Source organism: Carassius gibelio, chromosome B4 (genome assembly GCF_023724105.1).
Source record: "Carassius gibelio isolate Cgi1373 ecotype wild population from Czech Republic chromosome B4, carGib1.2-hapl.c, whole genome shotgun sequence".
Lineage (NCBI taxonomy): Eukaryota > Metazoa > Chordata > Actinopteri > Cypriniformes > Cyprinidae > Carassius > Carassius gibelio.
Genome location: NC_068399.1, coordinates 4,458,576 through 4,483,224, shown reverse-complemented (window position 1 = coordinate 4,483,224; position 24,649 = coordinate 4,458,576). Strand labels below are relative to the sequence as shown.

General features: G+C 39.3%; 1 protein-coding gene and 1 pseudogene across 2 annotated transcripts in view; both read left to right on the top strand.

The window, feature by feature from the left end:
* The window catches only part of LOC127955963 (gastrula zinc finger protein XlCGF57.1), a 31,435-nt gene extending 17,879 nt beyond the window's left edge, over positions 1–13,556 (top strand). For both annotated transcript variants that reach the window (XM_052553672.1, XM_052553671.1), the window contains exon 3: positions 10,990–13,556. In XM_052553672.1, coding sequence (XP_052409632.1) covers positions 10,990–12,224 — 1,235 coding nt within the window. In that variant the 3' untranslated portion in view covers positions 12,225–13,556. The remainder of the gene's footprint in view (positions 1–10,989) is intronic.
* Positions 13,557–20,117: 6,561 nt separating this feature from the next.
* LOC127955977 (gastrula zinc finger protein XlCGF57.1-like) overlaps positions 20,118–24,649 on the top strand; it is a 202,483-nt pseudogene continuing 197,951 nt past the window's right edge.

The window sequence follows — 24,649 nt, the reverse complement described above, 5'->3', positions numbered from 1 at the left end:
TGCCATTGACTTCCATAATTTTTTTTTTCTACTATGGAAGTCAATGATAACCAGCAATCTTAAAGTTCCCGTTTTTCGTGCTTTTTTTGAAGCTTTGATTGTGTTTACAGTGTGCAATATAACATGTGTTCATGTTTCACGTGTAAAAAAAAAAACTGTATTTTTCCCACAATTCATCTATCTTTATACTGCTGTTTTCACTGTCATAAAAACGGGCTGATGACTTCCTTGTTCTATAAAGTCCCTCCTTCAGAAATACGTAACGAGTTCTGATTGGGCCAGCGGTTCCTGTGCTGTGATTCAACAGCAGCTTACAGCACACTGCCCTATTGGAAATGTGATTGGACTAGTTTTGGAGTAGTTTTGAGAAGCAAGTGGGCAGGATTTGTTTTGAAAACTGCTGCAGATGTACATATAATCACAGCGTTTTTACTGACGAGATGCGCATGAAAATCGGATTGATTTTTTTGCACAGCCCTAACATCTAGTTAACAAAGCTAAACAGCGTTGTCCTTTGTGTAATAAGTTACAGAAACTGTTAAAAGCAACAACTTAAATAATAAAATACACTTACCGGTTGTGCTCCATAAACAACGCCTTCTCCAGACAAAGAGTGAACTGCTCCATCTTTCAAGAATAATCTTTGTGCGAATCCGGCATTAAGCTGTTTGAGATTGAGGAAGCAATTCTCAGCAAAATGTGCTGCACAGTTTTAGTTTTAATTTTAGGGAATCGAGTTAAACATAAATTGTAACCACTGATCTCCAAGTACAGTGTCCCTGGTAAGCCCAAACAAAGATGATTGGACTCGTTTCGACGACATGGCGACAAACACAGCTCTTCCTCTTCTCCGTCGGAGCGCAACAAGACCACGCCCCCCTTTTTGTGAATTCATGTGGGCGGAGGTTAGTCAAAAAAAAGGTTTTCGTGACGTCATTACTGCAGGAACTAGAGGGATGTAGTCCAAATGGGTCGTTCGTTGTAGGCGAATTCTGTTAAATAAAATATCTCACTTGGCATTGAACTTTGAGCTTTAGAATTTTACAGACATTAGTCAACTCTAACAACAACATTACACACTAACTGAAGTTTAAAACGTGATCACGAAGAACAGGACCTTTAAAAATATCTTCTTTTATGTTCAACATAAGAAAGCAACTCATATAGGTTTGGAACGACATGAGGGTGAGTAATTGATGACAGAATTTATATTTTAGGGTGAACTATCCTTTTAAGAATAATTTAACACAACGCCCTTAAGTGTAAGGTTGTGTCGCCATAGTGTGTGAAAACAACCAGCCTATATTGGTAAAAAGCAAACAAATGTCCAGATTCCAGACAAAGTACGCATCACGCGTCATATTTTGTTTTGCAAAAAGCTTCTTGGCTCTCTGTAAGGCTAATGTTGCTAAAGCTACCATTGCTTTAGCCTGTTTTCACTAACGCTGCCTTCACGTGCTACCAGAATGAGCGTGAAGATGAATGTGGAAGTGAAGCACAAAAATGTGTTTGGAAGCAATGTGAGGATCAGTAACATGGTCAGCACCAGTTAAACCGTGACACCGGTGCGCGAGCATGAGCTCTTGAAGCTCTGCACTCTGCTGAAAAGAGAGGCGGGAACATCAGCTCATTTTCATTTAAAGGGGACGTACACATCACAGCACATGTCCCTTACCCTAGAAGTGGCAATTTCAACAAGCTATAAAAAATTATCTGTGGGGTATTTTGAGATAAAACGTCACACTCTGGGGTCGTCAGAGAACTATTTAAAGTACTGTATCAATGCATTCTATGCCACCTTTAACCTTTTGAACAGTCTAGTCCAGGCAACGTCAACTGGCGGCCAAATCCGGCCCGCCAGAGATTTCCATCCGGCCCCCAGAATAATAATGAATTCAGGAATAGCCTTGTAAGAGGAAAAAGTTTAGGTCTGGTCCGTATACCATTTTTTGAGCTTTGGTAGTAACGAATATCGACTATTCTAAGCTTCGGAGAGAGGGGCTGAACATATTTTTCTCTCTAATAAAGGCAGGAATGTGTCTGTATGTCCGTTTGCATTTTTATTATTTTTTGAACCGTTCATCCAATCGACTTCACAAGGGAGTGCAGTGTCGCATTTGGTGCAATATAGATGGACACGCCAGACGCGACACATTCAGAATTAATAAACTTTTAGTAAACTACAGTCAGAATAGCACGAGGGGGAAGCAGGGCTTATGCTCCAAGAACGGACACTGCACTAGTGATATAAAACGCACACACATAGTAAGGGCAAGATTTAAATAAAGAAAAAACAAAATTTTAATAAAGAAAAAACAAAATTTAAATGAAGATAAGCGAAAATTAAATAAAGACAAATTGGAATTTAAATAAATACAAAACGAAATTAAGTTAAACTAAAAACGAGATGAATTTAGATTGATAATAACGGGTAAAAATGCTAATACATTTTGTTTCTATTATTCTATTTTCCACAATGTCAAAGCAACAAAACACAAGCTCAGACATGCTCTTCGGTCCATACAAACTCGGCTGTTCTGCTCTCTAGCCAGAGAACACTCCCGTTGCTGGAACACGCGTTCTATTTCTAGCATGCACGCGTTTTCCGCGTGGCTCGAGCGCGCCTGAGACGCATGTCTCAATGTGTAAACTCTAACCTGTTAAATATGGGAGCCGAAATAAAAACGGACACGTCACTGAGCTGCTCACGCAGCCAGTGTGTCACTGGCCTGAGGGGGGAAACAGTTTTGCGGGGGTTCCCACGAATATTCAAATGCCAAATTTTCAAATCTAATACCAACCCTCCGAATGAATATTCGATTATTCGGGTCCGTTCCATATTTAATTATTTTTAAATCTAACGGAAAAAAAAGCTTTCTGAAAAGTAGCTTGTGCCATAGCCTGCCTTCAGTCAAGAATGACGATAAACGCGTTGATCTCATTGAACGTATTTTATTGTTTCACGTGCTCATTTTTTCACAAATGTCAAAATTTTCTTTGCCTGGGATTTGCGCACAATTGCGGTGTCTCAATAACAACCATCAACATAACATAGAAGAAGATGGTAATTGCAAGCCTTGCACATCAGCAAATAGTTCTAATGACAAATAAAAGCGACAGGCCTCAGTTATTAGAAATGTTACTATTTACACACAAATAAAGTAAAACAAAGAAAATCTCAGACTAAAATACCTACGTTTGCTTAATAGGAGAAGTTACATTTCCCCTCCGACACCATCTTTTTGAAATCCGGCTTGACAGCTGTCAGGCTTATACGCAAGCAGTCCTCCAAAGTCTGGTTTGACAGTCGGTTCCTCTCATGAGTTTTTTTTTTATGAGAGCGCAGCTTCACAGGTGCATGTTGATCTGAACATGGTGAACACATACATGGTCAATGTCTTCATTGTTTTATACTCAGGGGGACAAGCCACCCATAAGGCGCTCAAGCTTTCCGAACCACTGAGAGCTGCCTTCATGTCACCAGCGGCCTGGATGTCAATCAGTTCACTTTGAATAGTCCAGGGGCATCACCTTCCTCACATTAGCGGAGAATTCTCCACCTGGGCTGATAGTGAACGGGTCAAGCACAAAATCAATGACATCCCTGGAAATGGCAAAGTCATCAAATCTGGCAGAGAAATTTTCCCTCAGCTGTGTGATATCGTAATATTTTTCTAACTATATTTTAGAGAGTAAAGCTCATCCTCATAGTAAAAACAGAAAAAGCGCGTCTCATTTCACTCCCGACATTTTTGAGATAGGAATTTGGGTTTTCATGAGCTGTATGCCAAAATCATCAGTATTAAAACAATAAAAGACCTGAAATATTTCAGGTAGTGTGCATTGAATCTAAAATATATGAAGTTTAATTTTTATCATTACATTATGGAAAATAATGAACTTTTATCACAATATTCTAATTCCTTGAGAAGGACCTGTAATTAGAATGCCATCAAAAAGTTGATTTCACTAATTCCATTGAAAAAGTGAAACTTGTATATTATATTTATTAATTACACAGACTGATATATTTCAAATGTTTATTTCTTTTAATTATGATGATAATAACTAACTACTAAGGACTAGCTAAGTTATGTTCTTTGATGAAAGTAAATTTAGCATTTCCTTTGGAAATCAGGGTCCCAGAGTCTGGAGGAAGAGAGGAGAGGCACACAATCCATGTTTCTTGATTTCCAGTGTAAAGTTTCCACAGTCAGTGATGGTTTGGTGCCATGTCATCTGCTGGTGTTGGTCCACTGTGTTTTCTGAGGTCAAAGGTCAACACTGCCGTATAGCAGGAAGTTTTAGATCACTTCATGCTTCTTGCTGCTGACCAACTTTATGGAGATGCAGATTTCATTTTCCAACAGGACTTGGCACGTGCACACAGTGCCAAAGCTACCAGTACCTGGTTTAAGGACCATGGTATCCCTGTTATGAGTTGGCCAGCAAACCTGCCTGTCCTTAACCACATAGTAGATCTATAGGGTATTTTGAAGAGGAAGATGTGATATGCCAGAACCAAGAATGCAGAAGAGCTGAAGGCCACTATCAGAGCAACCTGGGCTCTCATAACACCTGAGCAGTGCCACAGACGTATCGACTCCATCCCACGCCGCATTGCTGCAGTAATTCAGGCAAAAGGAGCACCAACTAAGTATTGAGTGCTGTACATGCTCATACTTTTCATTTGGATTTCTAAAAATCCTTTCTTTGTATTGGTCTTAAGTAGGGATGTCAACGATTAATCGATGATCGATTAATTGTCGATAAGAGATGCAATCGATTAAGGCTATGGATGGTCGGTTAACCGATTCAATGTTGGGCTGCGTGCGGCTCATGCGCACTCAACACGTGCGAGCGGCTGTGAGTGACGGTGACGATATATAAAAGCATCATCATTCATTCACAATGTACAAATTAAGCTTTTAATGTGATTTAAACTTTAAAGTACACTAAAATAGAAACAACATAAAAGTTCTTCAACATTAAATGCAATAGAAATGTAGTTACTAATCATTTCATCAGATAACTGTTTTATATCGTGCGCTTTGCAGGGCTGCGGGACACAGTGACAGGACAGGTAGTCTATTCATTCCTACAACTTGTTAATTCATTCCTACGAATTATTAATGTGGCAATTGTCCATGTTTCATTAATTTTGTTCCCTAAATAACCCATGATTTAAGTGAAATAAGGGAACAAATTAATAAATCGAACGAATTCTTAATTAATGAAATCTTTAATTTCCCTTCCCATGTTTACCACAGTAAGAGATGCGAAAACAGTTATTAAAAGCGAAAGATAATAAAATAAACCTGGGAAATTAGAGGGTTAGACTATGAAGATTTAGGAAAAGAAACAATGCTTAAATATACTTAATTTGTGGAAATTCGTGACCAACCGGCAAACCAGAACAAAGCCGCGTAAATGAAGACTATGGGGTCCAAAAGCATAGTCGCGATCTAACATTTTCCAGTTAACATATTATTCCTCTAATAAACAAAGCTTTTATACCACACTTGTCATAATCAGATCTTATCATTTCTAAATAAATAATTGCTGGATTCAAAACAGCGATTAATAGGCGCTGTGACCGACACATTCCTGGAGCTAGCACTGCTGTCACTAAACGGTGACGCCGAGCATCGTTCACAAGTTTCTGCATGGACCTGACTAGGGCACAGGTTCTAAGCCCTGGGACAAAATGGGATGCTTTAAGGAAAATTTATAGCCTACTAAGTAATAGGCCCAACATAAAAATAACAATTTGTTTTCATGTTTTTTTTTTTTTTTAAATAGGCTATGCGAAATATATCCGACTCAAATAGGCTAATTAAGATTAACGGATTTAAAACCAAAGTGTGGGCGCTCCATAAGTTCACAAAAAAAAAAAAAGGATGACAACGCATTCTGTTTGTTTGCTTTATTTTACAAGAGCACAAATCTTCTGTTTTTATTGTGAGTGTGCACAAATGAAAGTAAACACTTTTGCGGAAAATATATATATTTTTTTAATGTCTCAGCTGTTTCGATTGCACCGGAGCCTGCTGCACACGTATATTCTAGCGATTCAAACTTACATCGCAGTCTGTTCATTATCAAAATAAAATGTCAACTAAACATTAAAAGGTTACACTGGTCAGTTTAAATAGACCGTAGTATACCGGTCCTCTCTGCTGTTATGCCAAGGACGTTTTTGCTCATATGAAGAGGATCATCTTTTCCGTCTATATGCGAATGCGTGTTAAGTAGGCTACAAGCCTAGTTTACATTATAAATAATAGTTTAACATTCAAATACATTGCGAATATGGAAACATTTCGATTTGTGACGAATGAGACATGAGCAATAACCTCAAAATAAATCTAGCCAAAGCCGCGCTCGCTCATCCTCGTCAGCACGCATGAACTGTCACGATCTAATGCGCTGTATGCCGGATTTTTAAAAATCTGACATTTTCTAGGACAGAATCCAGCAGGATCAAATTAATGTGAGCAACTGTGTTTTGGTGCAGCAGCGCCGATGTAGTTCACTTAAGGTGCAGCGCAGTCACACGCGCTTCACATTTCGGATAATTTTATACAATAATGTCAGTTGAAAACATTGCAATTGTGCTTTAAAATACAACAACGAGCACCACGAAACCATTTAAAGAGGCGCATTCAGCGTTCTCCGTGCGGGATTGGAAACTGTCAATAAAGTAAAATGACCTCAAAAGTATGGCGCGCTCTCTTCATTTTATCAAATGATCATAATCGCATCTATTCATTTTATAATCCTGCTACTAGCATTTTATTCAGACTAAAACCTCTTTAATTCAAGTGAGAAAGCGTTTTGTGTGTGTGTGTGGCTTTTGCACATCCTGTCATACCGCTGACTGCGTGCCTGCAATAGACGCATTTTGCAGTATTATGGTTAACGATTAATCGATTAATTGATCGTTAATTTAAACGACGATCGATCATGGAAATAATCGAAATTTGACATCCCTAGTCTTAAGTAATATTAAAACTAAATTTTCCTTAGTTATCAGTTGTAATCATCAAAATAAAAATAAATAAACATTTGAAATATATCAGTCTGTGTAATGAATTAATATAATATACCAATTTCACTTTTTAAATAGAATTAGTGAAATATATAAACTTTTTGATGATATTCTAATTATATGACCAGCACCTGTACAATTGCTTAAAAGTAGGAGTTACATGATAACCCAAATAATAAAAACCATCATCAGAGCATTTATATTATTACCTAAAAACAGGGCAACTGATTTTTTTTTTTCTTGTAGACAGAGAATTGCCCAAACTCCTGAATAAGGTCTATAATTTCTGGAAGATTTCTGTCTTATCATCTGATCAAATGGCTCTATTGCTATTGCAGAGGGGGCAGTGCTGTCCATAAAGAGAATCAGCACCCACTTTATAAAGTATTCTCCAAGGCCAAATTTTTCTGTAAATTAAGCTGTAACATAAATATTGAATTAAATTTTTTTATTATATTTAAACTATAAGAATATATGTTATATTATATAATATTGTTATAAATATATAAAAATTAAAAGATGGCACTCCCTTAAGTTCGACTATAAAAGTAAAAAATTATGAATCCAATTTTGATTTTGTTAAGTGGGCTAAGTATATATTAGGTTTATTACCCAATTTGTACGGGTGTCAAATTCAGACCTTATAATGTTCTTCCATGTAACATAAATTCAAAAGTGATGGGCTTTTTTAATGAAATTTGGGATTCTGAGCTTTTAAAAGATAGCATATGTCTGGTTTTGTGCTCCACAGCTTAAAGATTTTTTTAACATAATTATGAGGTAATATTTGACCCACACGTGGGTCCAACTGAGGCTGCAGAGTTGAAGTGAATGAGGTACGCAGTCCGTGACGGACAGATTGTTAACAACTGGTCTATGTGGTAATACAGTACATCAGGCAGGACCTCCAAAAGCCCACCTATTATTCAGCAAAATATAGCTTTTCATCTGAAAGATGCATGTAGTAACAACTTCACATGGCCGATCAATCTAATGTTAACCTACAGAAATGTGCGCTATTTGTGTGTGTGTGTGGAAGCTGAACAGCAGCTCGCTCAATGAGGGACAGATGGAAGTGCCAGTGTGCTCACTTGCTCTACATCTTTCGAATCTGTAAAGACTCTACGTTTATTTTTATGCACTCAGAATAAAAACAAAATGACGTGCTTCTGTTAATTAATTAAAGCAAACAGCATATGTGGTTTCTGCCATCTCGGTCATGGTAACTTGTGCGAGAAACTTCAAAACTCAGTGTATGACAAATGCATCTTTAGACAGTGAAATGTCTACTTTCAAATGAAAAAAGAAATTCTAATAGAAAATGTTTTTTCATGGAGGAATTACATTAAATGTAATGTTTGTGCAATGCACACTGTGCATTGTTTAAACTGCCTTTAATTTTTTTATTAATTTAACCTCTAATGCTGTGTTCACACCAAACGCGAATAGAGCGTCAAATTCGCGTCTACCGCGCCTAGTTTGCCGCTTGACCATTTTGAGATCATTCGCTTCATTCACGCGTGGAATTAACTTCACAACAGACGCGAATTCGCGTCATGGGGGGGCTTCTGCCAGCTGAGTTCACGCAGCATTTTCTACCGCTAATTTTATTCGGATAATTTTCAAAATATTACTGTTATTGTGTCATGAAATGTAGTTTTAAAAGTATTTCAGGCGAGATTGTAGTTGTTTTAAACTCAAATATGAAGTTTATTTATAATGACAGCGTCTATTTAAAAAAATGTGTTTCGCCGATCTCGGAGATGAGCTCCATGCGATCAGCGGGAGCTCTGTCATCATGTATCCGCCGAGAGCAGCCTCACCTCGGCTAGATCTTCTGACATTTGCCGCTGGCTCTGATGTCTCTTAAGTGGTTCAAGATAAAATATAATTCGTTTGGGGTAAAATGAAACGTTTCTTATCTTTGGCCTTTATTCAATTTATCTATTAATATGTTTTATATATATATATAAATAGGTCCTTTTTATTCCTGTTTATTTTGTCATATAGCTCCGGTTGACTGCTCACTGACAACATCAGTCGTTCCTCCTTGTTGAATGAGTGGAGAAGGGTATTACTGCACAACCGGAGGCAGCAGGAACATACTGTTAAATGAGTGACTCCTAGCAGGCTCCTGATTGGTTAACGTTGCGCGTATAGATGCCAAAGTTAAAATTTTTCAACTCTGGCAGAAGACGCGAATTCGCGTCAAACGCTAAATGCACAAAAAGCACCATTCGCGCTTAACGCACGTTTCGCGCAAATGAGGCGAATTCGCGTCTTCCGCGCCACGCTTAACATCCCATTCGTGCCGCGAGACCTCCTTGAATTCTGGCGCTCTCTTGTGACGGCTCGTGATGCACTCTATGATGCAGCTATCATATGATGGAGGTGGAACTTAACAATCGTCTTTTTCTTTATTTTTTTCATTTTTCAAAAGTGTTCATATATGTGTGAGTGTTTTATGTTAAATGTAACTGTATCTGCATGTACCTTTGCATTGACTTAACATTGAAATCATTCGTGCAAGACATTCTATTCGCGTTTGGTGTGAACACAGCATTAGCCTGTACCCCGACACTGGCATCCTGAGCTCCCCGTGTTTGCATGTGTCAATAATTAAGAATAGATTAAATGAAACGGGACATTTAATCTTGACAAACTATATATCATTATAAAAATCTAAGCCTCAAGCACTGTCGATAGATCGCTGTTTTCCAAAAGAAAGCTTATAAAGACTCTATTTGTAAATTTTGTGTAAGCACGTCAAAACACGAAAAATTAAAACACAGTACATAACAGATTCGTCGTAATAACGAGCCATAAACACATCCACAGCTGTAAATCCTGGTTTAGTTAGAAAGTTAAGGGTCCACTGAACAAAATCTCATGGAGCATGTTTAGTCCAACAAAGCAATAACGTTGTAATATGGATCATAATTCCTTTGCTTACATTTAATTTCTTCAGGGACAGTATTGTTTGTGTCTCACTCAGAAACTGCATCTTGGTAATAAAAAAACGGCATGGTTTTGTAGCATAGTGTCACAAACAGAATAAGATGATAAATCCAAAAAAAGTGAAAGAAAGGAAGAAGATTATTTATTTGAATTCTGGCGCTCTCTTGTGACAGCTCGTGATGCACTCTATGATGCAGCTATCATCTGATGGAGGTGGAACTTAACAATCGTCATTTTTCAAAAGTGTTCATATATGTGTGAGTGTTTTATGTTAAATGTAACTGTATCTGCATGATTACCATTTGTTGGAGTGCAAATTGATAGCCGTGATTACCGTCATAGCGAGCTGATTTGCACCCAAACAGATGGTCATCATGCAGATACAGGGACGAGAGAGCACCATAATTCAAATAAATAATCTTCTCATTCTCATCTCATTCTGTTTGTGACACTGTACACTACAAAACAATGCCGTTGCTTTGCTACCAAGATGCAGTTTTACCATCTAGTTATAGTTATACCATAACTCGCAAGAAGATCAGGTATTGGAGCTCAATGCATTTTGTCCAAATACTGTGAAAATGCAGCCACCATCTCAGAAGACTTTAGAAGGGCTTCCAATAGTCACCCGTAGCTTGGCCAGATACATCCTTGCGTAGCATATAGAAAGTCTCTAGTTACATTCTACACAAGATTTGTAACCAAAATCAGTGTCTTGCATTCTTTATTTAGGAGTTAGGGAGGAAAAGTGTGTTGAGTGTTGAGATCAGATGACCCATTATATAAACATACACAACAAAGATTACACAAACAAACTTGGCTCTTTTTTTAATCAACACTTCAAATAATTGGAAGAAATGTTAAAGTAACACCTCCTTTTGTAGCTTAGTGTGTATAAGATCTATATATTGTTGGTTTTGATGTTTGTTCTTTGTGCCATTTAAAAAAAAAATATATTATTATTATCTTTTTTGCATTAGACCTGATGACACTGAAAGTGGAGAATCAAGAACTCGATGAAAAGGAAGACAATGTTCAGCATGAGAAATATAATTTCTCACATACTGAAAAGACACAAAATAGAGCTCAAAACACAGCGAATAGAAGTTATTTCTCCTTCCAACGGTGTGGGAAAAGTTTCAACAGAAAAGAAAATCTTGAAGTCAACATGGAAGTTCACACTGGAGAAAAGCCTTTCACCTGCCAACAGTGTGGAAAGAGTTTCATTAATAAAACAAACCTTAAAAGACACATGATAATTCATACTGGAGAGAAACCTAATACATGTTCTCAATGTGGAAAAAGTTTTACATATAAACAACACCTCACTGACCACATGAGAATTCACACTGGAGAGAAACCTTTCACCTGCCAACAGTGTGGAAAAAGTTTCAACAGAAAAGGAACCCTTAACAACCACATCAAACTTCACACTGGAAAGAAACCTAATACATGTTCTCAATGTGGAAAAAGTTTTGCATATAAACCAAACCTCATTGACCACATGAGGATTCACTCTGGAGAGAAACCTTTTACCTGCAAACTGTGTGGAAAGAGCTTCATTCGAAAACCAATCCTTAAATACCACATGATAAGTCACAGTGGAGAGAAACCTTACACATGTCCCCAATGTGGAAAAAGTTTTACAATTAAACAACACCTCACTGACCACAAGAGGATTCATACTGGAGAGAAACCTTTCACCTGCCAACAGTGTGGGAAAAGATTCAACAGAAAAGGAACCCTTAACAACCACATAAAACTTCACACTGGAAAGAAACCGAATACATGTTCTCAATGTGGAAAAAGTTTTGCATTTAAACCAAACCTCATTGACCACATGAGGATTCACTCTGGAGAGAAACCTTTTACCTGCAAACTGTGTGGAAAGAGCTTCATTCGAAAACCAATCCTTAAATACCACATGATAAGTCACAGTGGAGAGAAACCTTACACATGTCCCCAATGTGGAAAAAGTTTTACATGTAAACAACACCTCACTGACCACAAGAGGATTCATACTGGAGAGAAACCTTTCACCTGCCAACAGTGTGGGAAAAGATTCAACAGAAAAGGAACCCTTAACAACCACATAAGAGTTCACACTGGAGAGAAACCTTTCACCTGCAAACAATGTGGAAAAAGTTTCAAAAGAAAAGGATCCCTTAACAACCACATAAGAGTTCACATTGGAGAGAAACCTATCACGCTCTAAACGTGGAACCACAATCTGTTAATTATCTTGAGTGAGATGTATGATCACAATCAACGTCTGATGCGATGGGCAATTGTGCAACCATATAACGTAGAGATCCATTACAAGAAAGGATCTGAGAATGTAGTGGCCGATGTGTCGCGTGTTTAGGTCTATATATTTTCAGAATCAGTTTATCCCGGACGAGCCCCCAATTTATGTTACAACCCTGTTTAGGGACCAACATAAGAAAGTCATTCTGAAAGGCAACAAACACCACATTGGCCGGGGCAAAAAGTTAAAGATTTATTATACAAGTGAATTAATATAAAACAACAAAAAGTGTATTTAAACAAATCCTAAATAAGGACTGGTGAGCTAACTAATTTAAACCACTACTAACTCAAGCATCAAAAAAACTTCCTATCTCCCAAGGAAGAAATAAAACACAGCAAAAGTCTTCCGGGTCAGCTCACTTGCCCAATTGTTTATTATTGGATCAAAACTCACGTATCAGCAGGCTACTGATCAAGGACAGAGATAGACAGACATAGACTAACGCAACATAGAACCAAACAACATTCAAACACAGCTGAGCAGCAGCTGGCAGAAACATCATGATGCTCACAGGACTCCTCGTCAGTCATCGCAAGTCCTTCTCCCCCAGTGTATGTCAGGCTCTTCACAGAGCTAAAACACAGGATCACAACGATCATGCCGCTGTGGAAGTTACGTGCTCTTCTCTCTTCACTCTGATGTTATATAGGCTATCCAGCCTAGTTACTAAACCGGCTGCAGGTGTGCAGGGGCGGAGCCTATTAAGAAAGAGAGAACTGGATCAATGAAAGAGATGCACACAAATAAACAAGTAAATAACTCTGGCTGTAACAATATATTTGTTATGTATGATGCTATTATTCACTGAGGTTTGGTTCATTTTTGTGAGATGACAGAAAGTACATATTGTATGTTTTTTGTTGTTGTTTGTTTTTTAAATGTATTTTATTTTACAAAAGCAAAAGTGCACTCAAATAAAAGTAGATCCTTTACTGTATTGAATTATGTATTAGTCTTATCTGTATGAGCAAAAATGGTGTATTTTAAGGTGTTTCCAATGTAATAAAAAAAAGCATGTGATCCTGCTGGCACCTCCATGCATTAAGTGCACTTTATCTTAAATAGGAGCGCTGCAGGTTTCAAAGTCATGGAAATGTCTATATTCCTGGCGAAAGTGGAGACTGCTGGCATCCACGTCCCCTCCGAGATACATAAACTGTAAATACACCTAAATGCTTTTTCAGATGCAGATTCCAGAAATGTTTTGTATGTTGGTATTAAAAACACTTAAGTACAGATGTAGTGCTTCTTATTCCATTCAAAAGTACAACATGGATAAAAAGTGTTTTTTTAAAGACATTTTTTATCAATGTATTTGCCTCTCCATTTTGCATTTACTTGCACTTTTACTTTCAATACTTAAGTAGGTTTAAGATAAAAAAATATATATACTTTTTGTACTTAACTAAAATAAATATCACTTTACTTTAAGACCTGATATTTACTGAGGTAATATTCTACAAACTGCGTGCTCTCGGCTGCTCCAGAGAACCGAGTGGGTAATCCAAGACGTTCGACTCGAGAGAGTCGGGAATCCACACGAAGTGCCAGTTCAATCAACCCATTGAGTGTGGTAGGTAAGTCCAGAGCGTAGATCTCGCTCAGGACGCGGTCAGCCAACCCATGCAGGAACATGTCCCACTGTGCCTCCACGTTCCACTGACACTCTGCCGCCAAAGTCCGGAACTCGATAGTGTAATCAGATAAAGATCTTCCGCCTTGTTTGAGGTCCGCGAGGATCTGTGCCGCTTCTCTTCCCGCGACCGCGCGGTCAAACACACTTCTCATTTCGGTGGCGAGTGTCTGGAACGAGGCACAGCATGGATCTTGGTTCTCCCACACCACCGTCCCCCATAGTGCTGCCCTCCCAGTCAGTAGCATGAGTACAAATGCCACTTTGCTTTGTTCCGTGGCAAAGGTCCTGGGCTGTAGAAAGAAATGCATTAAACAGCGTGTTAGGAATGTTCTGCAATAGTTAGGCTTACCGTTGTATAACTCGGGGACCGGTAGGCGGGGCTCTGACTGGGAAATGCTCTGTGGTGTCCGGGGGGAGCGGCCGGTGTGGGTGGCGCAGTGGAAGCTCGTAAAAAAATATGCAACGCATACGCACTGCAGACGGAGTATGTGTGAAACAGGCATAAGGTTGTTTGCACCTTGTGCAATGTGGAATTAGTTTTCAAGCACTTTGTGATGCATTTTGGAAACAGGAGATGAGCCCCTTTTCTAATGCACCACCTACCCTGATAAACCCCTTCTCAAAGACTTACTGTTTGTCAATTTTATTTGGGTAACACATATTCTGAATGTCTTTGGCAGAATTCTAATGAGCCAATTTAATCTAGATTAATCTAGATTAATTTCAAGATCACAGTGAGATTAATCTAGATTAAAAAAATTAATCTATGCCCACCTCTAATATATATATATATATATAACATACAGCTTGTGAAATTACCATCAATGAATGACTCAATAAAGATACATTTTATTTTAATGGCAATAGCTCTTTTTCAAAACTTTTAATTTTTAAAATTTTAAGAATTTCTCCTATAATTCTAGGAGAAAATTTCAATTGACACTTAGAGGCTTTTACATCTGATGTCTTCATTATATTTATAATATATATAATATATACACACATACATATATTCAAATACATCATACATAAGAAATGGATCATATACATATAAATACAGACATACTGTATTTATAAATAAGCCAACACAAGAAACAAGTATCTTGTTAATTAAAGTTGTATTCTAAAATAAAACTATATACATGTTTACAGATTGTGAGCCCTACAATCTACTGCCACCTGAATGCTGCTGTGCCAATTCTTTAGCTGTATTTTGAAGATGGAGCTGACCTCCGCCCCAAACACTGACTTTCACGGCAGTCCTTGATCCTTGATTGCTGCAGTGAAACCTGAATGCGACCATGGCTGGGAAAAGGACGCTGAGGTGCTGGTGTTCCTTTACTGGCTGGCCCAGGAAGCATCATACTGGGTAGTGTCATTCGCCTTTGACATCCCAAAGTCTACTGTGCACGACATTGTGCACAGAATGAGCAAGGCAGTCGTCGGGATTTTGAGGCAGCTCATCTCTGTCCCCAGTGCGGATGACCTGGAGGTGGTGGGAGCAGGTTTTGCCCAGCTGGCAGGATCTCCAGCTTTCAGAGTAGTAGCTGGTGCTATAGATGGCTATTACATCTGCATCAAACCACCAGCAAGTGATGTGCAGTGCTACTTTAACTGGAAGTTCTTTAATTCTGTACAGCTGCAGGCCATCACTGACCGCCCCGTTGTACACTGGCCGCCTGTTTCCACCTGCAGGAAAATGCATCCTTGGAGATGGTGGGTATCCTTGCCTGAGTGCGCCTGTCTGCCTCATGACGCCATACAGACAGCCTGTACAGAATGCTGGAACAGGAAGCATTCTCGTGCACGGAACATCGTGGAGAGGGCCTTCGGGATGCTGAAAACGTGCTGGCGTTCCATTTTTTTCAGGGCACTGGAAGTCAGCCCTGCTTTTGTGCCAGATGTCATTGCATGCTGCACGGTGTTCCACAACCTCTGTCTTAGTAATAGGGACATAGTTGATCCAGAAGTTGTGGAGGATGACGATGGCCCACCTGAACCCCGCAACACAGAAGCCAGCGCAGGAGAGTACGTGCAGGACAATTTAGCTGAAGCGGTGTCTGCACCTGGCAACTGTGTGCCTGCTCTTCATGAGCACGATTACCTGTAGGACACTTAACACAGGTTAAAATCAGTTCTTGTTCTTAGATTGACAGTGTTCCAGCTTGTCTATGTTAGTTATGTTAGTTATTATGTAAATAGTTAGGTGTGTGTGTGTGTAGCCAGTAGTAGTAGTTAGAGAGGTGCATGGCTATCTGTGTACATCCCTCTGTCTTACAGCTCACTGCCTCTGGACAAAGCCTCTCCATCACCAAGACTCCTGTCAGGCCTCCTCGCGGCTGCACATGGTAACTGGGGATAATCGACAGGGGATCTCGGAGCTACAGTGGTCCCTTGAGGTGACACCCACCAACCACTGGCACACTGCCTTAGGCTTTGTGTGAATTTGCATACCAGATCTTTAACATTCTAACTACATATCACATACTTGAGCTTAATTACAAATTATTTACTTCAAATCCAAATCCAAAATTACCCAAGGTGTAAAGTCCTCAACTTGTACACATGCTTTGAAAGAAACATAGATTAAGTTATTTTAAAGCGATGCCCTACAAATGAAATTGCTAGTATCAAAGTCCCTTTAGATCTTTAAGAAACCTGTGAAAATTACCTTACTGAAGCTGCTGAAGTTAATTTTCTTTCCTCATCATGACACTATAATAAAAATGTTTTTAATACTTTTCCTTTTGGTGGTGCTTTAAGCTCTATTATACTACTTTATGCCAAAATTATGTGATTTTGTTTTAAGCTTTGAATTCTGTATCCTTTTAAAAGTTAAATACACAAAAATAAAACCAATACATTTTACTGGTGTCTGCAGTGTGTGGGCATTTCTCTACAGTGCGGCACTTGTTTAAAAAACCATCTGGAATCTGCTACAAAATACACATACAAAGCACTTAACAAATATTAATTACTCAATGCCACATATTAAGCACTTTACAACTGGCAATCTAGCTACTGCAAATCCCTGGGAATTAAGTGTTTTGTAATAAAACTTGCAAAACCAGCATGAAACAACTTAATAACAAATAAATGAAAGAGAGTGTGTATCATTTGAATCTTCCCTCTCTCTCTTTTGTCTCCCTTTCTCTCTCTCACTTCTCTGTCTCTTCTTTCTTCTCTTTCTCTGGCCTCCTGTTCTAGTCTCTTCTCATGCTCTCGTCGCGCTCTTTCTTTTCTTTCCTCCTTTTCCTCCATCTCTCTCCATCGCCTCTCCTCCCTTTCAATGACATCTCTTTCTCTTTCAGCTTCCCTCTCCTCCATCTCTCGGATCAGCTCCTCAAAATCTTTCCTTTTCCTCCCTACTCTTTCATGTTCTGACCTCACTGAGGATGGAGAGGTAACAGCAACATTCGGGCCAGATGAGGCAATAAGGGTGGGTGGTGTGATGGAGGGTCTGCCCCCTATTGCCTCATCCATGGCAGAATACCATTTCCAGGATGCTGCTGTAACCCCCCCATCCTCAGTGCTCACCCCAGTCTGTGGACATTTCAGATCCTACAAATATTTGAAAACAGAATATCAAGACAGTCAATTACATTGTAAAACATGATTTGTTAAATGATCGCATTACAGGGCCAAACATCAGCATGATTCAATCATGACAGAATTCTCATTTTAGGGTGAACTACAATAATAATAAAAACAAATCTTACTTTATATTTTTGTTTAAGGTTCTCCCATTTTTTTTTTTATCTGAAGAGCAGACATTTTGCCCTCTAGCCTCTGCTCTGTGATAAAAACTCTAAGATGCAGTAAGAGCTCGAGTAGAAATTTTAACATCTTCAACTAACTTACCATTGAATCTACACTAGAATAAATTAACATTACATTTGTCTTGTATAACATTACTTACTCAAAACCTTTAATTGCAGCGTTTCTCTTTCCAGTGAAGAGGGCTTCATTAGCAACTCTCCACTGTATTGGAGCACGGGTGTGTTCATCAGTCCCTGCAAAATCAACACAGACCTGATCAACCATGGTCAATCTAAGTTACATGGAAAAGCTGAGGTAACTTGTTAACAGTTTTTTACAGCAGCTTGCTATGTAACCAACAAATATTGCATAATATCAGCACTGGTAAAGGAGAAATAAAAACATTTTAGTTTACTGTAGTTTTGTAACCATCTCATTAAACTGCTAAACTACGAACGTCGTTGTTTAAAGAAAACAGTGTTAGCTAGATGATTTACATTAGCTCAGACTATTCCATAATAATAATGATAAAACTATATATATTTTTTAATTAGCTGGAAAAGGACACCCTCAATTTACATTTTTTTATCTTTTAACAAGCCAATCGTATACTTATATGATGTTAAACAAATACAGTTTAACCCCAAAATAACTAAAATACACTTGAATAAAGCCGCACCTCCGCTTTCCGCCATTTTCAAATATAACAACGACAACTCCTCCCCCGTGGCATCATGGGATAGTAAAGTGTCCATCGTATGAGCACTTCGGAATCTCACCGGAAGTAGTAGGTCATCCGGGTACTTTTCGCCTACTGTTTTTCAAATTCTATGATTTCGGACATACTACTCTACTCGCGTACTGTTTTTCGCATACTATATAGTAGGGAAGTATTCCATTTCGGACGCAGCATAGCATGTTGCTAGCATGATGAGCAAAGTTACTAGCATGTTGTTAGCATGATTAGCAAGTGGCTAGCATGTTGTTAACATGATTAGAAAGAGACTAGCACGTTGCTGGTATGACTAGCATGTCTAGCATTTTGCGAACATGACTAGCAAGTGTGATGGTAGTCTAAAACCAGTTGATTCAGTAAAAAACCAGCTAAAGTAATTAGCAAGTTACTAAGATGTTGTTGGCACGTTTGTATGCTAATCCAGCTAAAACCAGTTGATTCAGTAAAAAAAACAGCTAAGACCAGCGTGACAGTGGCCAAAACCACTTTAAAAACCATGTTAAAAGCATGTTTCTAGCCTGATTAGCAAGTTACTAGCATTTTGTTAACATGTTTCTATGCTAATCCAGCTAAAACCAGATGAGTCAGTAAAAAATAGCAAAACCAGCTAAGACCAGCATGACAGTAGCCAAAACCACTTAAAAACCACCATGCTTTTTATGCTTATGCTTTTGGTTTAGCAGCTCAGTAGGGAGTTTTAAGCTTTACTATTGTAGTCGACAGCTAAAACACATTACAAGTCTTATTGTCTAAAATTTTCACCCCATAAATGAAAGTCTATGGGATTTTAGGTGGTTTTGATAGTCTGGTTTACAAAAGCGGTAAGCCGGTTAAGTCAGTTAGACAAGATATAGCAACCCGAGTCAGACCAGTCTGAAGGGTTGACCCGAGTTTGGTGGTTCTAGTTTGAAAGCTCTAGGAGGAGATACATTTTAAAATGTATTCTCAGAAGAAGAAGTTTAAATAGGATTTCAGTAAGTTGTCTTTTTCAAGCAAATTTCAAAAGCCGGCCTGGCTGTATACTTTTGGAATAGTTTATATATTTATATAGGTAAACACCTCGATTCTTCTCAGTTAAAATATATAATTTTATGAACAGAAGTTAAACTGTGGTGTGCAGACAAATTAACAAAAGAGGCATTGCAAAAAGAAATATCAGTTCAAGTACCACTTGGAAAAGGTGAACGAAAAGCAGTAAGAAGGACTGAAATATGACAGAGATGGTGGGAATATTAAATTAAATTAAAAATTAAATTTATGCATTTAGCAGACGCTTTTATCCAAAGCGACTTACAGTGCATTCAGGCTATCAATTTATACATATCATGTGTTCCCGGGAAATTGAACCCCCAACGCTTGATTGCGCCGTGCTCTACCAATTGAGCTACGGGAACACTATTTATATTTATATATATTATAAAACACAAAAGTCAGTCAGCCTTGAAAGTTATAGAGGAAGCAACAGGCAGGGAGAAATTATAATGACAAGACAGAGAGTGGATCACACAGGACCAAACAGCACCTTGTTTTTAATGGGGAAAAGAATGGTGAAAATAGTACTGGGATCAGAAGGAAAACGTTGTACAGTTATTTGCAATCCATCATTAACCAAGAGAAGTAGAAACGGGTCTTTTATTTTGGTCTGGTGATGTGACGTCATAATTCTGCGCCACCCTCCTGCTTTTGTTGTGATTGGGCTGAAGAAAGGTTTGTGCCTAAGTTTTTTATTCAGTATAAACTGTTCCTATCAATTTACAATCAATTAAGTTTTTAGAAGCTACATAAAGATGAACCAATCTTAAATATTATAATATTTTTATAACGTTATTTTAGTGAGTAAAGCTCATCCTCATAGTAATAACAGAAACAGAAAAAGCGCGTCTCATTTCACTCCCGATGTCGTGAATCAATACATCGTTCAAGTACGCGAAAGAAAAGAGAGAAACTGAGAATCCGAATCATCTGAACCGAATCAATCGTTAAATGATTCAGTGATTTGAATCGCTCGAGTCAGCGCGCGCTCAAGACAAACGAGAACAAACACAAACTGTGTGATGGCAACTTTTACAAACCAGCTGCAGTTTTTAAGAGTAATCTATTTCATATTATTTACAAATAATTGAATACCAAATACAAATAATAAATACCCAAATATGATCATATTGAGTTAAAGGATTTAAAACACCTGATTAAAATATTTAATCAGGTGTTTTAAATCCTTTAACTCTTTCACTCCGATTGATTGACTCCCTCATCAGTGCACTGACCTCTGAACTCGGGAGATGATTGAGATGCACCCAGAGATTTAGTCTGCATTGAATTTTTAAAATAATTCACTTTCTGTTAATTATTCTCATCTTAAACAGGACAGAGTAAATAAAAACTCCTGCTGAAGTAACTGAGATCCACACGACACAGTTATAAAGATGGAGTTTATTAAAGAGGAGAGTGAAGACATAAAGATTGAAGAAACATTCAGAGTCAAACATGAAGAAGATACTGAGGAACAAACACTGATGGAGTTTATTAAAGAAGAGAGTGAAGACATTAAGATTGGAGAAGTATTCAGTCTGAAGCATGAAGATACTGAGGAACAAACAGGTTCGTTTTTATTCTTAAATCTGAACTCACTCCTTTGATTCTTATTAAAACGTCCAGCTCTTGATGTCAAGTTGATGTATTGCACTAGTTCCATTCAAAAAGTGAAACTTGTATATTGTTTTCATTCATTATACACAGACAGATATATTTCAAATGTTTATTTCTTTTCATTTTGATGATTATAATAATATAACTTAAGACCAATACAAAGAAAGGATTTTTAGAAATCTTGGCACAGTGTAAAATATGAACATGACAAGTATGAGCATGTACAGCACTCAATACTTAGTTGAGGCTCCTTTTGCCTGACTTACTGCAGCAATGTGTCGTGGCATGGAGTCGATCAGTCTGTGGCACTGCTCACACAATAAGGTTCAGTAAGGTAAGGCGAGTTTGCTGGCCAGTCAACAAGCAGTCCAGTCCTTTTTGTCTGTAAAAGTGTCATCTGTTGGGATGCACCAAAGAACATAGGAGTCTCCACAGACCTCGGAGAACACTGTGGTTACAATTCATTTTCGTAGGAAATGTCCCGGATAAAAAGTATACTTTGTGCTAACATTTTACGCCTGACTGCCTCACAAACGAGGGTCAGTTCAGCGCTGGTGCTGTGCAAAGATTGCTTCTGAAAGAAGGATCGATACCAGCACTTCATGTGCAAACATCCAGACTCCAGACAAAGTACGCGTCATATTTTGTTTTGCAAAAAGCTTCTTGGCTCTCTGTAAGGCTAATGTTGCTAAAGCTACCATTGCTTTAGCCTGTTTTCACTAACGCTGCCTTCACGTGCTACCAGAATGAGCGTGAATATGAATGTGGAATGGAAGCACAAAAATGTGTTTGGAAGCAATGTGAGGATCAGTAACAGTGTTGCCAGACGTACGACAATTATCGTATTTGTACGATAATTTTTACCTCTGTACGATGTACGATCAATAATGAAAAAAATCCCGTAATGTACGATAATTTCAGAATTCTATGAAAATTTAAATGATGGTAGTTGCAGTCATAGGGTTTCTTTTCTCATACACGAAACCCGGCTCATTATTACAGACACTCTAAATGCATTTGTGTGCTCCTGAGGGTGTGTTAAGAATGCAGGAGAGTGCCCTGCTTTAAAGCCAGCTAGCACTGTTGCGGTCCATGACAGAAAGAACCCCTTCAACATCTGGCAACACGCAGGATTGCGATGACAGCGGCTCAGATGTGGAGTTAACTGCACCACGCCGCAACAGCTAAATTCCTTCTTCACTGGACACGACAAAGCAAGTGTTAAAAATCATTTTAATATGTTTTAATATGCGCCGCGATGCAGACAGTCACTGAAAATAAAGGGATAGTATTTTGTCTCACTGCTTCCATTGTTATCTATTATGGTAATTTGCAGGTCGTGTCAAAATGTTGTTGGTTTAGAATAGATAAATAACTCTTTTGACTCATGTATGATAATTTTCTTCCAAATACGATCATTTTGAACTTCTGGTACGATACTTGGACATTTCCAATCTGGCAACACTGATCAGTAACGCAGTCACCACCTGTTAAACCGTGACACCGGTGCGCGAGCATGAGCTCTTGAAGCTCTGCACTCTGCTGAAAAGAGAGGCGGGAACATCAGCTCATTTTCATTTAAAGGGGAAATACACATCACAACGCATGTCCCATACCCTAAAAGTAGCAATTTCAACAACTATAAAAAATTATCTGTGGGGTATTTTGAGATAAAAAAGCACATATACACTCTGGGGTCATCAGATAATAATTTAAAATACAGTATTAATGCATTCTATAAATGACACTTATTACAAGGTGCTTTGATCTCAAAGATCTAGAAGGATCGTACAATGCCAATAAACCCGAGAGATTGGAGGGGGCAAAATCATAAACAATTATTACAAAATCTTATAGCTAATTTTATATTGATCCAGCAACCTTTGTAGTTATTTTAATAGCTGTGTAAGTGACTCAAATTTCTTGGCAGATTTGAGCATCCTGGCAGCAGTACTCTACAATGCTCTGTTGTCAGTTACAAAAAAAAAAGAGAATTGCTGTAAACTATTCATGAGAAGACCATCGCTGTTATTTCTTTCCTCAAAATCAGCAATTGATAAAAAAGGTTTAGTTTTAGCTAAAATACAAAGATAAACTTATAAAAAAGATTTTATACACTAGTTTTATACACTAAACAATCACAACACACACTGGCCCAGCTGAACAACCACAACACACACTGGCCCAGCTGAACAACCACAACACACACTGGCCCAACTGAACAACCACAGCACACACTGGCCCAGCTGACCAATCACAGGACACACTGGCCCAGCTGAACAATCACAACACACACTGGCCCAGCTGAACAACCACAACACACACTGGCCCGGCTGAACAATCACAGCACACACTGGCCCGGCTGAACAACCACAACACACACTGGCCCGGCTGAACAACCACAACACACACTGGTCCGGCTGAACAATCACAACACACACTGGCCCGGCTGAACAACCACAACACACACTGGCCCGGCTGAACAATCACAGCACACACTGGCCCGGCTGAACAATCACAGCACACACTGGCCCGGCTGAACAATCACAGCACACACTGGCCCGGCTGAACAATCACAGCACACACTGGCCCGGCTGAACAATCACAACACACACTGGCCCGGCTGAACAACCACAACACACACTGGCCCGGCTGAACAACCACAACACACACTGGCCCGGCTGAACAACCACAACACACACTGGCCCGGCTGAACAACCACAACACACACTGGCCCGGCTGAACAACCACAACACACACTGGCCCGGCTGAACAACCACAACACACACTGGCCCAACTGAACAACCACAGCACACACTGGCCCGGCTGAACAATCACAACACACACTGGCCCGGCTGAACAACCACAACACACACTGGCCCGGCTGAACAACCACAACACACACTGGCCCGGCTGAACAACCACAACACACACTGGCCCGGCTGAACAACCACAACGCACACTGGCCCGGCTGAACAATCACAACGCACACTGGCCCGGCTGAACAACCACAACGCACACTGGCCCGGCTGAACAACCACAACGCACACTGGCCCAGCTGAACAACCACAACGCACACTGGCCCAACTGAACAACCACAGCGCACACTGGCCCAGCTGAACAACCACAACGCACACTGGCCCGGCTGAACAACCACAACACACACTGGCCCGGCTGAACAACCACAACACACACTGGCCCGGCTGAACAACGACAACACACACTGGCCCGGCTGAACAACCACAACACACACTGGTCCGGCTGAACAATCACAACACACACTGGCCCGGCTGAACAATCACAGCACACACTGGCCCGGCTGAACAATCACAGCACACACTGGCCCGGCTGAACAATCACAGCACACACTGGCCCGGCTGAACAACCACAACACACACTGGCCCGGCTGAACAATCACAACACACACTGGCCCGGCTGAACAACCACAACACACACTGGCCCAACTGAACAACCACAGCACACACTGGCCCAACTGAACAACCACAACACACACTGGCCCAACTGAACAACCACAGCACACACTGGCCC